Here is an 18,277-nt window from a genome sequence, read left to right on the forward strand (position 1 = left end):
CTCCAAATCTTTCATCAAAAGACCGTTATCCAGCCATCTAACTGAAAATCAGCGCTCCCTATAAATGTCATTCCTATCCATAAAATGTAGTTTCAACCTCAGGCAACTGGAATTTATAGAAAACCCAATTTAACACAGAGGCAATGAGAAAATTGTCTGTTTTAAAATAGTGTTGGAATCTTAGTTAGTCCTATTATAGTTAAGGGAAAAATGATATGTTTAAGATTTTGGGGGATTCTAAGGGAGTTTAATATGGTTTTTAATAATAAATGCCTTTTATGAGTAATACAGCATAAGCTAAGAAAATGTCCTTCACATAACTTCCAACTGTTTTTGAAAGAGAATTCAGAGAGCTAAATGCAAAATGTAGTTTATTCTCCATTCCTCCATAGTGAATATAGTTGAAAAACATGGCAATTTTTTTCTTTAATGATTCAGAATCTTGCAGTGTCTCAGAATTTTCATTGTATATTAATGCAGATAAAAATATATGGGAGATACATTGACGTACTTTCGCACAGATCAGACTTGTTCACTAATTTAAGGAGCGTTTTATTGAATATTTATTATAAAATTATCTTTTGGATTATTCTTTATTTTCAAGGGTATCTGCTAAAAAAAAAATCCACTTAAAGTTTTATTATTTATCTACTGCCGCTGGTGAGAATATGTGAGCCCATGTATTTATTAAAGTTCTAGGGTGGGGCACCTGGGTGGCTCAGTCAGTTAAGCTTTGACTCTTGGTTTCAGCTCAGGTCATGATCCCAGAGTCGTGGGATGGAGTCCAGGACTGTGGGATTGAGCCCTACGTTAGGCTCCATGTTGGGTGTGGAGCCAGCTTGGGATTCTCTCTCTGTCCTCTTTGCCTCTCCCTCTCTGCCCCTCTCCCCCATTTGTGTTCTCTCTCCCTCTCAAAAAAAATTCTGGGGTGGCTTTATGGGTGTATAAAGGGAGAAATAAAATTTTATTTATGAAATATCATAAGTCAAATAAGTTACAGTAGAAAACTTTCTAACCATTCATCTAAGAGTGACCAAAAAAAAAAAAATCTAACTTTGCCTTGTTTTTACATTCTGAAGCCATGGGGTATATCTACAAAGATAAAGTCAGGCGTTGCGTGAAACAACCTACTTCCCATGGTCAAACTAACTCAACACACATTGCAGAGAAGCAAGTGGGGTCTGAGGAGAATGGAACGAACAAATGAGGAATCTGAGACACTATAAATTGCTACTATCATCAACTAAGGAAAGGATGCCAAGTAATCTATCAAAACAGAAACAAAAGGAGGACGGGGTGTGGGGGGCGGGGGAGAAGGAAAGGGAGAGGAGAAGAAACACTGCTTATTATGATTTGAGGAATTATTTTTCAACCTAGGATATCCTATCACTTTTTTCATCATAATTTAAATATACAAAAAATGTAGTCCAAAAACTTGATCATATTATTTTAACACTCTACAGTTTATTTGAGGTAGTAGTAAAGTTCTTACAAGTCAGAAAACTCAGCTATACATAACAAAACTCCATTAGAGTTCAGAAAATTCTATCAGGCACTGAGCATAAACTTAAGGAGCCTCCTTGAACTAAAGAATATGACTCTCACCAAGACTACATTTAAACCAAACTACCCTAAACTTCTGTTTTCACTGTCGATGCATATGAAACTTTATAGCAATAATTTTTGTTTCTAGGAAAAACAATGGTCTGAAAATTGTCTGATCATTAACTAGGACAAATTCACCCATCTCATTTTTCTTTGTACAGATCCTGTTAGGAAGAAGGCTACAAAATGCCAGATTAACATTTCAAAATGTATTTGAAAGTAATGAAGGGAAACTGATTTAGTTAGCAACGCTAAATAAAACAGACAATTCATACAGATGCTTTCCCTGTAAAATATTAAATAAACACTCCAAAATGGCAACTTTTTCAATTTAATAAACCAATCTCCCATTTATGTCTCTGAGCAAAATTTCTCCCTGACCAAAGCTCTGGTTTTAAGTGCGGGTTTTTCCTGGTCCAGAATGTGCACCATTTAGAAGACTGGGATGTTAAATGAAATACTAACTGACTTTTCCTTCTCCCTCTGCCCCGTCTCTTCTTGCCCAAATGCGGAAATACATCAGGCCATGCGAAACGATGATTTCACTTTGTCCCCAGCATATCGCTTACAAGAACAGATGCCATTAATTGCTCATATGGATTATTCACAAGAGGCCCAAGTAGAAAAGCTTTACTTACTTGCCATTGTTTCATCAGCTCTCTTACTCCCTTGGAATCTTCCAGGAGCCTTTCCTTATGGGTGGCATCCTGCAGCACGTTGGCAGTTGTTTCAGCCTCTGTAAGCCAGGCAAGGAATTTCTCCAGGTCGAGGGGGAACTGTTGCAGCAATCTATGGGTTTCTTCCAGAGCAGCCTCTTGCTCACTCACTCTGCAAAGGAACAAACGTCCAGATGCAGTTCTCCTCAGTTATCGAAGGGTGTACCCAGGGACCCCCATGGAAAGAGCAAAGATAAAGGGACTAAATTGTCACGTACCAACAAAGGGGTGGGTTATTGCTAAAAGTCCTCTTAAAAGCAACAGCAACTATACCTGTGTGTGCATATGTGTGTATACACACACACAGACATACATATGTACATATATACATACGTATACACACATGCCAGAAGAGCTGTTTATTCATCATGGGTGAGGTTTTTGCTGAGCGTACAGTCTTCTACAGTGTAGTTTCGGTGTTCCTACTGGATGTGTGTGTGTGTGTATGTACATATATGTATATATGTATATGTATACACACACACACATACACACACACTTTGGACTTTGGGAAGTTCACATAAGAGCTTGCAAAAACAATCTTTTTGTAACTTGATAGTTTTTACTGGTCAATTTTGACACCTTATTTTCATATGCTGCAAAATCGTAAGCTCATCTTTATAGATGAAGCCTCCAAATCCCTACACCATGGTTATCTTTGATGTCACCTGAGGCAGAACATCAGGATTAGGTAGGCAAGGAAGAAGCTCAAGAAAATGCAAAGCTAGAACAGAAAGTTGAACAACGGAGGGAACCAGACAGAGAAGGGGACTGCAGGGCAAAGGAGAACAGAAAGAAGAAAGAAAAGTAGAAAAATGACACATTTCATAGAAACCATTGCACAAAATATCATTTTGCATAACACTACTGTGTTCTGCAAGTTCCAACTAGGGTGTTAGCTTTATATTTCATTATCTGATGGTCACACAACTTGGAATACTCTCCTCAAGAAAAATCTCATGTGTAAGGGAAAAAGCAGAGCCTAAAAACCTGACAGATCTGGGTTCAAATCCCACTATTCCCTCCCGACTGTGTGGTATGCCTGCTACATACAGTTAGTTACACTCTGTATCAGGGTTACTCAAACATGTCCGTTCCCTTGGCCCACATCCTATTCCCTTTCTTCTCATCTTTTGGAAGGGGTGAACCAAATTCCCCAATGATACACAAATCTAAAAAAAAATCATATTTTCTGATTTTATATACATATACATATATACATATGTATATATACACATATATGTATACATATATACGTATATACGTATATACATATATGTATACATATATATGTATATATGTATATATGTATGTATATGTATATATACATACATACATGTATACATATACCTATGTATACACATGTATACATATATACATATATGTGTGTATACACACATATATGTATATATGTATATATATGTATACATATATGTATGTACATACATATATGTATGTATATATACACACATATATGTATACATATATATACATATATACATATATGTGTGTATATACATATACACATATACATATACACATATATATACACATACATATACATATATATACATATATATATAAAATTCATGTGTTGTGCACACACACACATATGCCCTCTGCAAAAATCTACATAATAACAGCTTGGAGGGAAAAGTGCCTTCGGCAGTAACAGTCCCATCTAAAAAGATTCAGGTAAATTTTGTCTGCAATGAGGAAATTAGTACTCTATTTAAATGCCGTATTTGCCTTCTATTACCACACAAACACTTTCTGGGATTAAACATAAGCTAAAAATGGATTTGAAAAAATCGAACACTTGAATACGATACACACTGCTTGTTAGGATGTGATTGTCAATAATTATGCAAAACTGCAATTTATTTCAGCAGCAACTTTATCATGGGATGTGCAAACCAGGCAATAAACAACTCCTGCGGAGCAAGCGGCAGCGAAGCCCCCGGAAGAGCCGTTTATTCATCATGGGTGAGGTTTTTGCTGAACATACAGTCTTCCACAGTGGAGTTTCGGTGCTCACACTGGATAAAAATCTTCTGTCTGCATTAACTGGCGGAGGGGAGGATAGGTTTATGAGGATGCAGCTATTGGAAAAAAAGGAAGCATTGCGCTGAGCTATTTATCAACCCCTACATAAACTTTAATACCACACAGCTGAAAGGTACCTGGGTGTTCGGCTTGGGCGAATGAGTGAAACCTTGGGTAGTTCAGGGGCTGACCTGGACTGCTTGCTCCCCGCTTATCTAGATTTCAAGCTATCAGTGGAGGGAGAAATACCAAAATCATTGTTTATTTATCTTTCCATTCGGTATGATTTAAAAACTCAGAACCATCACCACGGCGCTGAGAACCTTAATGTTATAATCTGGCATGAAATGGACAGGTTGAAACAGGCGTAACTAGCTCACAGTTGACCATTTCTGACCTACGAAAGGGACCATTTCGTCCGCTTCAAGCTAGTATTTCTAGGTTGGCTTGCACAGTAAAAAATCACTAAAACTTACTCCACCTCCAGCCTAAAATTTGGGATAGAAACAAGCTGTCACATTTCAGAAGACAAATGCAGGGCTAGACAATGACATATTTTTTTAACATGCTCCGACTTCATAGCAAATAAAGGACAAGTACGAAACTCTCACTGCAGAGTGAAGCTTGGAGAATTAGATACTGTGTGTTTTATTCTCAGCGGCATCTTCGTCACGAGCTGCTCATGAACCTCCCCTATTCTTAAACTAAAAGCACCACTTACCCTCTGCTTCCTCAAAAAGTAACTAGTAAATAACTCTCCAAGAGTTATTGGTAAAATACGATGCACATAAATCAGATGAAAGGGTTCCACTGAGACAGTGAGATTTCCAGCCAAATCCTACCAGTGAGTTTGCTGCTTTGTAAATTAGGCCCTTAGGGAAGAATAGTAACTCTTTCAGGACAGTGAGGCACCATTTTCCTAACGATACCCTCGCGCTCTGAAATATTGACAACCTCAGGCTGAATCTTTTCTAATTTGGAAAATACGTTAAAAAAATTCAGTGGCCACAACAGCAGACAATCTCTTCAAATGAGTTCTTTTACAGCCCCTTTGATCAGAGGTGAGACTGTTGGTTCCTGGTCACGAGGCGGTTTTAAGGCGACATCCTTTATCCTGAGATCAATCTATGTGCACCGAATTCCTAAATTTTAATCGTGCCAAGTCTAGACTAGAAATGAATCAGGGTACTTGTACGCCATATTTGTGCATTCAAAAGAGCTCTGACTGTATCTCATATTTTTTAATTTTCCATAGCCACGTGGCTTTAAGTGGCTTTTATGATAAATAAAAAAGTGTAGAAATGATGAGAATCATAAAGAAATTTAAAAGATCGTTTTAGAACAAAAGGGAAGACTTTGGACAGGATGATTCTGTAAATGCCTTTGTCCAGGTTGCCCAATTACAGACCCTGGCGAAAACTTGGCTGAGCTTTGAAAGTAACAATGACTGGGTCTCAGTGATAGTACTAATACTTTACAAATGTAATCTACTGCAGAGGTTCAGTACTTTTTTCTATAACGACTTTTAATTATCAGTTTTTCTAGCTTTTTAATGTACAAAACTAGCTGAGAATCTGGTGGAGTAGGGAACGGTATGGTGACTTTCAAAGGTTTTCTTTCTATTCGGAGGGCACCATATACCGTTGTCAAGTGTGGAAATATGAGCGGTGTGGTAGAGTGGTTCTCGAAGTGTGACCCATAGACCAGCAGCATCAGTATTATCTGAGAACTTACAAGAAATGCACATTCTCAAGCCCTACCCTAGACCTACTAAATCAGAGACTCTGCATGTGGAGTCCGGTGATGTGTGTTTTAACAAGCCTTCTAGGTGATTTGGGTGTATGCTAAAGTTTTGAGGTTCACTGCCATTGGAGACCCATCTGTTTGCCCTAGCTTCTGAGGAAGCTGCTGGAGGCAGCATGCACCAACGACTGGTTAGTGTGCGGGCTATAAAAGCCTGGTGCCCTCGCTCCAACTCAGGACAATTCAGGAAGATTGGGGGAGCACTGGGGATCGGTGCTGTGGTTGCAACCACAATGAAGCCCAGCTTCTCCTTCTTCCCTGTCCTGCTTCCTTCCCTTGCCTTCCCTCACAGGTGTTAATCCTCAGAGCACTTGCCAATAAAATTCCTGCAGGTTAATCGATTTCTCAGAGCCTGCCTTCTGGGGAAATTCACATGCTGAATTGTCACAGTAAAGAAAGATTTTAAACATACACATGCTTTAGAAATCTATGTGCAGAAATCTACAACTGCTTGCACAGACTGTAGTCTCAAAAACAGGACAGGACGAAGGATTCTCACACCTAGGAAATGAGCCTGAAGGGATATTGTACGTTTGGTTGCTCTTTAAGAAGATCTATAGATAATGGAGACTTGCATCACCACCAGTTAGAAGCAAGAACCTACTGAAGGCACAAAGTGCTATGGCTATAGAGCTTAGTACAACTCCACAGCTGCCCAAGATGGTGCTCATCTAGAGATAATTCTGTGCAAAGGGGAAGAATCACAGAAGACATGTCTTCAGCATCTCCATTTTCCTTCTCTCTCTCTTTTTAGAGAGGGGGAGAGGTGAGTGGGGGAGAGGTGCAGAGGGAGAGAGAGAAAGAATCATAAGCAGACTCCACACTGAGCGTGGATCCCTTGACCCTGGGATCATGACCAGAGCTGAAATCGAGAGTCAGATGCTCAACCGACTGAGTCACCCAGGTGCCCTTCTATTTTCTTTTTAAGAACCGATTATCAATGAGGCAGTCAGACAAGTAATACTCTGATCTGTCTCTAAACACCCACACACCTGTCAGGGTATCTCCAAATAAATCTCTAAGACTCCAGATTTTCCATTAAGGTGCATATCAGCAAATTCTTATGGGTCAACCTAATACATAAAGAGCAAAGGAGGAAAGGGAAACTTAACTACTTGCCCAAGTAAGGCTGTAGAGCTTAATTAATGTATACGCAATATTCCACTATTAGATACACGGGTGGACAATACTTTATCAGTGCACTGTACTGCAGGATTGTATATATATAAATGTAGGTACATATACATTTATGTATAAACTTTTAAAATATGTATTATATATATAATCAAACAGAAAGAAACATATCGAATATTTTTAAGGGGGAAAGGCTCAACCTGACACAGGAGGCTATTCTGCCTGGTGTTTCTCTGAGTGTGACAATTGGAGGAAATTCGCAGCACTCAGTCTTTGCTAAAAAACACCTCCGTCTGTGGCTTGGTATTGTAAAGGAGTAACCAGACAAAACACTCCGAAGCTCTCCTTCCTGGCTTATTTGCATTTAACCACTATCATTTCCTATGATATTTTTAGGGAATGATTACAGGATGACACTTCTTTCCCCTTTTTTGTTTGTCAGATGTAGGGCTGAGAGACTGAGCACCTTCGCGGTACTTGGGCTTGGGACCCAAGGTTTCTAGCAATGCCCAACACTAGTCACAGAAGCAAACTTAACCTGAAGTTCAATTTCTCGGTAACCGTAACAGTCTCTACCGACTTGCTGGTAACGAAATTACACTGTGATTTTTAAAAATGACTTTCCATTGAGTTTTCAAGGGACAGCTAGAGTCGGTATCACCTGTGGATATACAGCAGTTTGTAGAAAGGGTTCCTTTCAATCTCTAGCAATTCTATTAGTAATGTACACTCATGAGAAGCATGAATCTAAACAAAGTCCTCCAATAATGCTTGGACTAGTACCCCATCAGTACGTTTCTGGCCACAGGTCCAACACTGCGGCTCAGGGCAACATCTACCTAGAAATATGGCCGCAGAAGCATGCGGCAGCCAGAGTATGTTTGTCTCTCCTCCTCTGCTATTGAGCTACCCAGTGAGAAATATACTCTGTTCTTTTAACTATTGGCATAGAGTAAGAGATCAAGGCTGTCAGGTACAGCACAGAAAACACATTTTTTTTTTAAAGCTAACACCCATATGGCTCTTCACATGTTTTAAATATATTCAGACTTGGGGCTCAGTCAGCTAAGCGTCGGACTCTTGATTTTGCCTCTCTCTCTGTCCCTCCCCTGCTTGCATGCACGCGTTCTCTCTCTCTCTAAATAAATAAATAAAATATATTCAGGTTTACTCTCTCATCATTTTAGAAGGTATTGCCATTTTTTTCTACCTACAGTCTGCCTCTGTTTTTCTTTGTACATTTCCAGTTGGATATTTCATTCCTCCGCAAAGGCTTTAACCTCTGCACAGATTGTCTTAAAATCTGAACCTCATTGTTATTTGTGCATGCCTACCGACAGCTCATGAAGTCATCTCTGCATGTGTTCCATGTGTATTATGTGCCAGGATCTATGCTTGGTGATGGCGACACAAAAGTCATTGAGACGCGGACATGGGCTTTGGCAGTTAATATATTCAATTCTGGTGGAAGAGACAGGTAAACACTTAACTATGGTCACAGTATGATTAAGCCTCTAATTCATGTGGATTCCCTACCACTAGCTCAAATGTATTATGAACTTAGATCTCAATTTGCCTAACAAATGATAAATCTAGCTTTAAACATTTTTTTGGCCTTTGCTTACCAAAGGAAGGGGAGATCTTCTAGCAGGTTTTATCTCAACATACAGTAATGGATGCTCAATACAAGTTTGCCTAATTGAATTGATTTTCATAAAAATAAGAAACCCCTTAGATACACGGTACAGGTTCTTGCCGGTTTCATTTTGCTGTTGGTGAGATTCATTCTGAGAGGCCTGGATGACTTTTCCAAATTTGCACACAAGGGAAGCAATTGGGATTAGAGCCCAAGCCTCTCATCCTAGAAAAGAAATTTTTCCAACTCTGAAAATGGATATTGGTGCCTACATCCCTCTGATGTGTTTATTGTAGTAAAATAAAGAAAAACGCGGGGAAGCTTATGCCATTGAATCCTGGCCTTCATTTTGGAGTACGGATTTAACTATCTTGTTACTTTACCATAAGCAGAGTCATTGAAACATGAAAAAACCTACACGTAAGGGAATACAGACATGGAAAGATTGTCTCCCACCCTAACCAGAGCAGAGATCTAGCTGGAGTTTGCTTCAAAACACACATATACACAAAATCCATTTTCAACGCAAATTTGCTGGTTTGCTGTTCACAGACATATGAATTAACGAGGTTTTCATCCCCTCTCTCCTGAGGCCTGGTACTAAATTACTCAAACTCTCCAGAGTTAATTGGAAACCATGACCTAAATGTTCCCAATTTTCTGATTAGTTCTCAGAAAACTCATTCCCATCTTTCCTCACCCCAGACAACACAGGATGACTTTTCAACATGTGCAGAAGCAACACAGTTTCACACACACACACACACACACAAAGATTAATCCCCTAAAGATAAACCGCAGCTTTGAAGCTATCTGTTTAAACTTCCTTCAATGGTACAGACATTTCAGTGAAAAAACATTTATCAGGGAGAGTTTACCTTTAGATAGTAAGAGAGTATTGGCATGATCAGTCATGCAAGGAATTTTAAAATACACATTCCATATCTTTTTTTTTTCACTCTATGGGCATTTTAAAAATTGGGATTTGTACAGTGTATCATTATGGAAACAACCATTATACTTTCCCTAAAAGCACCGGGACGTTTCTGAGAAGAAAACTTTGCTATTCTTTGCATTACTCACTTCATTTGATTTCTGTTTCTGTCATGTAGCACTGAAAAAAAAATTAGTTGGTAAAAGAAGTATACAAAATATTATGCACAGGTGAAATACTCAAGATATATATTTTTTCTTATCTTGGATTGTTAAGAAAGAGACAAACACCCTCAGTCTAAGGTCTAGAGTTAATATCTTTCCACTGATATAATACCTAAAGGTACCATTTGGGGAAGTTTAAAAATAATGTTTGATTTGGTTCATATACAGAGACTTCAAGTATTATTCCAGATATTTAGAGAACTATAAAAGATCTTTAGAAAAAAAAATGTGGTAATACTGCCTTCCAGATCAATACAAACTTAGATTGGGGTTTGGCTTCTAGTTAAACACAATTTTAGAAACTGCTAGAGAAACGTAAAGATGGGTGGAAATTAAGATGGACACACTAGTGCTTCGGCAAGGCTTGACTTTAAACTGAACACATTTTTCTCTCCTTTATTCTCGAAGCCTCCCCCTCCCCTTCACTTGTTTTTCTACAGCATCCTTTGTTCCAGGAACTCGGTATCGATATTGACATCTCACTGACCTCTGTGTATATTTCCTAAGGAGACTCGGCCCGCCGGCGCCTGTGCTCGTCATGAGACCACCTTGAAGACGTGACAAACACGGCTGGCAGCATGGACCAGATTCCTATCGAAACCGCCCAGATCCTGTATTTTCCTATAAAACCCCTCAGCCTTTTAGCCCGGGCAGGAGTAAGAGGTATTACTGGCAGTTTTGGAGGCCTTAGCCTGCTTCAGCCTCCTTTGCCTGGCAAAGTGATAAACTATCCTCCTTCTTTATCCCCAGACTCTGTCTACTTGTTACATTTTGGCGGGGGAGCACAGACGTCAGTTTTTGACATTTGTACTCTCAATAAATTCTCAGTGATGTGTATAATGTGTGTCTTTAAGGTGAGTCTTTGGTTTTCATCACTTGTAGCGTTAATCTCTTTAAAAGATGGATTTCCTGATGTTGATAAGCTAAATTGAGTAACTCTCTTCTCTTCGAAAAGGATAAATGAAAACAAGTGTAGTAACCAATCAGAAAGGCAAGCCTAGCATCATCTCTCGAGTCTCTTAAAAGACTGTCCGGTCAAACGAATACCCATTGTCCTCCTCACTTAGAGAAAAACAGAACAGGTTGTCAGACACTGATACATAATATTCTGAAGACAGTAAGGTAGGTTAGTTCGATTTTCTAAGACCAAAAGTCAAGCATACAAATTCTTTTTATTTTTTTTAAAGTCTATTTTTTGAGACAGACAGCGAGCCTAAGAGCAGGGGAAGTGCAGAGAGAGAGAGAGAGAGAGAGAGAGAGAGAATCCTAAGTGGGATCTGATCCCACGAACTGGGAAATCCTGACCTGAGCTGAAATCAAGAGTCAGATGCTTAACCAACTGAGCCACCCAGGCGCCCCTAGATTCTCTTTAAAAAGAGGCAAGTGATTAAAATCCTATCAGCAGATGATATGAACTTACAGTAGAGGGTGATCAACAGAATTTGGAAACACAAACAATTTCCTAATTCCTGACATGAACTTGAAGTTACAGTTTCTAAATATTGTACCTTTCGCTACCCAATCCCTCACTCAGCACTCTCTTGTGGTGAAAAATGCACTTTTGAGAGTCCTTCACATTCAACACGTGTTGTCATAATATTTTGCACGAAAACGATGCTCCTTGGTTTTGAAGCTTTTCCACATATATTTTCTCCTCTGATCCTTTAACTGGATGAGGTGAATGGGACAGGTTGTTATAATCATCCAGAGAGAAGATCCCCAGCAGACTCTACTGTCAGTATGGAGCCCGATGTGGGGCTTGAACTCAGGAACCAAACTATGAGATCGTGACCCGAGCCTAAATCAAGAGTCAGAGGCTTACGTGAGTGAGCCACTCAGGCACCCCAATCATCAACGTTTTATATGTGAAAAACCTGACTTTCAGAGAGGCGGGAGGGATGTCCAAAATCAGGGCCAAAAACCTGAAACACCAAATCCAGTCCAGTCTAAGGCATTACCTCTCAAGGTAGACTTGTCAGTCTCCGTGTGAGGTAAATATAATGGATATTTACATATTACTATTCTCAAAAGCTCTTTGTTTTCTGTGATCATTGTATGAATTAGGTTATGGCATGCATCTGCGTGAAGACAAAAATTATTATCCCTTTGCTTATCATCTCCAGCTGTCATCTAAGAGAGCTATTAGAATGAATTGAGGCTTTTATTCAAAAAGAGGGCATTATGGGCAGCAATAAAATCTTTTTTTTCTTAGGAAATAAGAGAAAATCATAGTGCATATGATCGAGGCCTTATTATAGTGGTAACTTAATAAATGTTCGCTAATGATACAGAGATTATCAGGAAGTCTGTTCCTTTTGAGAAATGTTTTACATTAAAAATAACAAGAAAATCAAATACATTTCTTTTCTAGAAATTTTACAGTAAAATAAATACATTTCCATAAGGCCAGCTGAGAAATGAATTAATCTCTCTGAGTGAGTAAGTCTTGGTAGATTCTAAACAAATTGCCCTTTTAATTTTGAACCTCTTTTAAAGGCCCAGATATGATTTACAAGACTTGTAAATCTGACAAGATTTATAAGATTTGTAGGATTACAAATAGCTTTAGCTAATTAAAACTGATGATCAAAACAAAGATTTAAAATTTGTTGCTTTCTTCCTTTTAATTACTAGAGGGAGAAACTGCATTTAAAAGAACTAGACACTTTGAAATGCACTGATGGCCTTTTATAAGATCAATTCAAATGTATGAAGAATAGTCATAAATTAAGGATTTATTTTTTCAATTAAAACTACAACACGAAAGGAATAAATCTGAGGCCTTTGTGTGCTTTCAAGAATCCTCTTACTCATGAATGCGCCTCGTACAAAAAGTCTCTATATTCTTTTTCTTCATCATCATCATTACCGTCCGTCATGATTAACTTACCATAAATTCCTTGAGAGCAAGGAGCCATACCACAGCTTCTGGTGTTTAATGGACACTCAGTAAGTTCAAATAAAATCAATAAACCTACTATGAAACAGGCAGACATTCTAAAAATGAGAAGGTCCTCGTCCCTCGTGCTTAAAAAACTCATAGGTCCAAATTATTTCTTGATGTAAGCTTACTGACTAACAATTTCTTCTTGCGTAGATTCTTGAAAGTTCATACGTTGCCTTCACATACATGACTTCAGTTGAACCTCACAGTTATTAGCAGATATCATTTTTGTCTGTTACAGAAAACTGATTATATAAAAGACACTTACTCAGTTATAACCGAGATATTTCAAAATTAGAATGCGCAATTCTGTGACCAAAATTGTGCTCTGCTTTGCGGAAGTGTAGATGTTAAATCTTTGGAGGTTGTGCCGTTCATCGAGTTTTGTACCAGTGGTGACAATGAAATGGTAGACTTTCATTGGCCAACACATTGCACTGAACCGTCCGTCACGACCCAAATCGACATGATGATTTTCTTTGGAATTTTTAAAATGAACTCCTTCGAAGTCTGTTACCTCAACGTATATTTTTAGGTGCACTCCAAAGCCAGAGGGCATAACAAATAATAGCTTCAGTTAAAATTAATCCAATACTCTGGCAAATTTTCTGATTGCCTTTTAGCTTGATTCCGGGCCGAGAAATATGCAGTAAAAAGGGCCTCCAGGGGCGCCTGGGTGGCGCAGTCGGTTAAGCGTCCGACTTCAGCCAGGTCACGATCTCGCGGTCCGTGAGTTCGAGCCCCGCGTCGGGCTCTGGGCTGATGGCTCGGAGCCTGGAGCCTGTTTCTGATTCTGTGTCTCCCTCTCTCTCTGCCCCTCCCCCATTCATGCTCTGTCTCTCTCTGTCCCAAAAAAAAAAAAAAAAAAAAAAAAAACAAAAAACGTTGAAAAAGGGCCTCCAAATTCAACCCGTCCAGGTATCCGTTTGGCTCTATTACCCAACATACTCCGACGCTCCATGCTTTGTATCACCCATAACTGTGAATGGACATCTCCTCTATAGCTCTGCTCTTGTTCTATCAGAAACATTCAGTGTGGCAGGGATGAGAACAGAACCTTGTGGCACAGCACCAGAGACCCTTCTTTCACGACTTGACACCCACCTATTCAGTGACATCCTTTGCATCCTATAAAGAACGTAGCCCTGTAAGGCCCTATAAAGAACATAGGCTTTATTTATGTCTGTCTATGTGTGGATGTGTGTTTGTTTTACTAAATTACCCGGTTAACCTCATCAAGAAACGGGTGTCCATTTCTCTTACAGCCTTCATCTAAGCAGCATGCGTCATTTTAAATATCTTGGGGACGGACAATAGCATCACCTGTGATGGTTACATAGAATTTAATTACGTTTGTTAACATCTAGTTGGAAGGCAATCGGTATAACTCCGGGAGGGGTGTCATATCATCGTTTGTGGAGACCATGCCATTCAATAAAGGTGGTGGAAATAGATCATGGCCACAGTGATAATCCCAGAATTTTTAAAGGTTTTGCTAGACAATCTAGCACATCTTAAATGCTTGCTCATTTCAGTCAGTCTTGTAAAAATGGCAACCGTATCACCGAGAAAGAGGATAGGTTCTCAGAGAATATCATGAATTCACAGATCCGTTCTTGTCCAGAAAAATATTCAACCAGAATTTACAGATCGCATAACAGAGCCTCTCTGGGAGATTGAGGGAAGATAGTTAACCTAGAACGGTGATTGCAGGGTACTCCTGGCATTCCACGGGGAGGGGCTGGAGAGAGTTCATGACAACAAAGAACTGAGTCCCACAGCACTTCTTCATGTCCCACTGGACACTCGCATGGGAGAAACCCCGTTAACAAACACCTGGACCCCTGATAATACTTTTATCAAGGACTTAATACACGCTGAATTTTTTTCAGCAATGTAACTGACTGCCACGAAAATCCCAGGAAATTTTTGCTTTGTGTGGTTAAGAATTATGCCAAGAGTTGTTCAGCATTTTGCAAAGTCCCGCTTAGGATGGCCAAGGCTGCTCACAGTATGTGAGTCCCTGTACATTGTCTCATTATAAATGACTCATTTCTCTTAAAAATTACAGTCAGGGCATCACTTAAAAACTTGACTATAGGTCGGGTATATTATCTACAACTTTTGGTCTATGAGAGTAAAGAAGGTGTTACAAACTACGTGTTAGAAGAAAAGAAAGCGGGGCGGGGGGTGGCATCGCATCTGAGAAGGATGAAAACCATCGATACAGAGCTACAGGGAAATTTCAGGACGAAAGCTATTAAACTGAAAATAAATCGAATTTTTAAAGAAGAGAATGAGGAGATTCCTCCCCCGCCCCCGCACCTCCCCCATGCTTCCAATCCCTGATCCTTCCTGCTCCACAGAGAACGAAATCGTATTTTAAAAATTGCTCTTTCACAGCCAGCTGTGACTACCGGGGAACCGGAGGTCTGCTTCGTATACGAACCCGAATTAAAACCAGCCAGCCCTTTCGTCAGTTCAGAGCCCGCATTCTTGATTACATTTGACACAATAATCATCATCATATCTTGAAACTCAAATCAGCCTGACAGTGCTCGACTCAGGGCCGCTTCTCCCAATTAGTTGGAAATTGGGGCCCAGCTCATCTTCCAGGGACTAAGTTTACATTTACAATTTTGCTGTGGCGAAAAGGTGTCAAACGTGATGGAAGGGGCAAATGAACTTTCTAACTTCTACGATAACTATTTGATTTTAAGTTCACCCAACGCTGACAAACCTGTTGTGATGGGGATGAAGAAGTATAAGCTTTTTTTTTTTTTTTTTTTTTGGTTGTTACTATTTAAAAAAAAACATACAAAGCTCAAGACAGCTAGAGTTTGGACTACACAGGGGAACTAAACACCTACTGGGTGTATTTTTTACGAAATATTTTCCAAATGACGGCTTTCAGGAGGCACTGTCCTTTTATATAAAAGATGTATTAAAATTAACTTGTGGGGCGCCTGGGTGGCTCGGTTGGTAGAGCATCCGACTTCGGCTCAGGTCATGATCTCGGGGTTCGTGAGTTCGAGCCCCGCATCAGGCTCTGTGCTGACAGTTCAGGGCCTGGAGCCTGCTTCGGATTCTGTGTCTCCCTCTCTCTCTGCCCCTCGCCTTCTTGCACTCTCTGTCTCTCCCACTCTCTCTCTCTCTCTCAAAAAATAAATAAACATTTTTAAAAAATTTAAAAAAAGAAACTTATCACTAGATAGGTAAGGCTCCTTTGAAAACTAAAAGTGAAGAGATATCAGGGTTCAGAGGAAGGAATTTCCAATAAGATGCCAACACAAGAGCACCGCGTTCATGTGACAACAAGTGTTAGCCTAAGCATCTGGTTGAAAATTTCTCTTCTATATTTCTAGAAGAACAATAGTCAAGGAAACGTTTAGGCACTTTCATTCCTTGATTATGATACTTTTATACCTAGATCAAGGCAGCAGGTACACACTATGGGAAAAAAACGGACCATTAGCAAAGGTAGCCTCACTTCATGGCCACCTTCTAGAACGTGGCTAAGCTGAGGATGTGCTCAGAGCACAACACGCTGATGTGCCATTTTCTGAGAGGAGAACAGCACAGAGTCAGAAGAGATATATACAGATTAGACAAAGAGGACTCTAGAAAGGAAGGAAAAAGAGCAGGAGAGTAGAACAGGAAGAGCAAGAAGATTCTGGAGGGGATTGAGATACAAGGCATTTGGTAGCCACGGGGAATGAGGGACTACGGGAACAGGAGTCAGTATTTAAGATCTGACAAAGTACAAGAGCCCACGCCAAATGCCAAAAATAATGAGGAAACGCCATGGAGGCTGAGTTGGAGATACAAAAGAATAAGGAGAGAGTCCAACTTGGGGAGAAAAGCACAGGAGAAGTGTCAGAAATAACAAATAAGAGAGGCGGCACAGTAAGGGTAATGTTCCTTAGAGTTTTCTTTGCCGCAGGCTTCCCTAGTCACTCAAAGCTGAACACTTCTTTCAAGACACCACATTATGAATATCCTTTAAAAAAAAAAATTAATATTTTTTTTTTATTCACTGTTGAGAGACAGAGAGAGAGTACGAGCAGGGGAGGAGCAGAGAGAGAGGGAGACACAGAATCCGAAGCAGGTTCCAGGCTCTGAGCTGTCAGCAAAGAGCCCGACATGGGGCTCGAACTCACGAACCGCAAGATCATGACCTGAGCTGAAGTCAGACACTCAACTGACTGAGCCACTCGGGCGTCCCATGAATATCCTTAATGTACAGATAGTCTTAAAGAGGAATTATTTATTTTTCTTTATAGTATAGTTCTATTTACGTGGGATTTAGGATGGATTTTTTTCTTTTTTTAAAAAAAAATTTTTTTTTAACGTTTATTTATTTTGGAGACAGAGAGTGAACGGGGGAGGGGCAGAGAGAGAGGGAGACACAGAATCGGAAAAAGGCTCCAGGCTCCGAGCTGTCAGCACAGAGCCCGACGCGGGGCTCGAACTCACGGCCCGAGAGATCGTGACCTGAGCCGAAGTCGGACGCTTAACCGACCGAGCCACCCAGGCGCCCCAGGATGGATTTTTTTCTTAATATAGTAGAGGGATGGATTTTTCAGGTCTGGTTCCTGATGCAAGTTTTAATTATCTTGTAGGAAAGAAGTCCAGACTGTAAGTACACTGGCGTAGTCATCTATTATATATAACATCATCTAAGTTAATTTTTCCCCCAATTTTTATATAGGCATTATTGAAGAAGATCCTGTTAATGCTTCTCAAAGAATTAATTGATACCTTTCTCCTTTAGAATTAGTGGCCAATCTAAGTATTTTGTAAGCAACACTTTCCTAGGGCCTATTCTCCTTGAGAAAACACAGTTCACATTTTCTTTGATCGGAGTAATTAAATCCTTGAAGACTGGTTTTGACCTTTAGAAAAAAAAAAAATTCTCACAAAAGCCAACATTCTTTAAAATTATTTGGAAAAAAGGACACACGTTTTTAAAAATCTAGACAATCCACTGCTATGGATATCAGGAAGGTTATATATACACAGCAAGGTTTGGCAAAAGTAATCATAAATGAGCTACAGGAATATCTTTAATTTTATTCTTCACATATTTAATATTAACCCCTCTTGTGCTAACCTAAGAATGGTTTTTCCAAATTCTAGCGCTCTTGAATCATGAGGAAACTGAATTAGAAATCCTTTGAGCGACTTCTACTTTAAATTTTAGACACCAAGTTGTAAAGCATCCGGCTCATCTCT

General features: G+C 39.6%; 1 protein-coding gene across 1 annotated transcript in view; it reads right to left on the reverse strand.

Moving 5' to 3' along the window:
• Positions 1 to 18,277, reverse strand: part of DMD (dystrophin) — a 1,614,661-nt gene that overhangs the window by 475,789 nt on the left and 1,120,595 nt on the right. Inside the window, exon 51 of the mRNA XM_042974140.1 lies at positions 2,244 to 2,433. Coding sequence (XP_042830074.1) covers positions 2,244 to 2,433 — 190 coding nt within the window. The remainder of the gene's footprint in view (positions 1 to 2,243; positions 2,434 to 18,277) is intronic.

This window comes from Panthera tigris, chromosome X (genome assembly GCF_018350195.1).
Source record: "Panthera tigris isolate Pti1 chromosome X, P.tigris_Pti1_mat1.1, whole genome shotgun sequence".
NCBI lineage: Eukaryota > Metazoa > Chordata > Mammalia > Carnivora > Felidae > Panthera > Panthera tigris.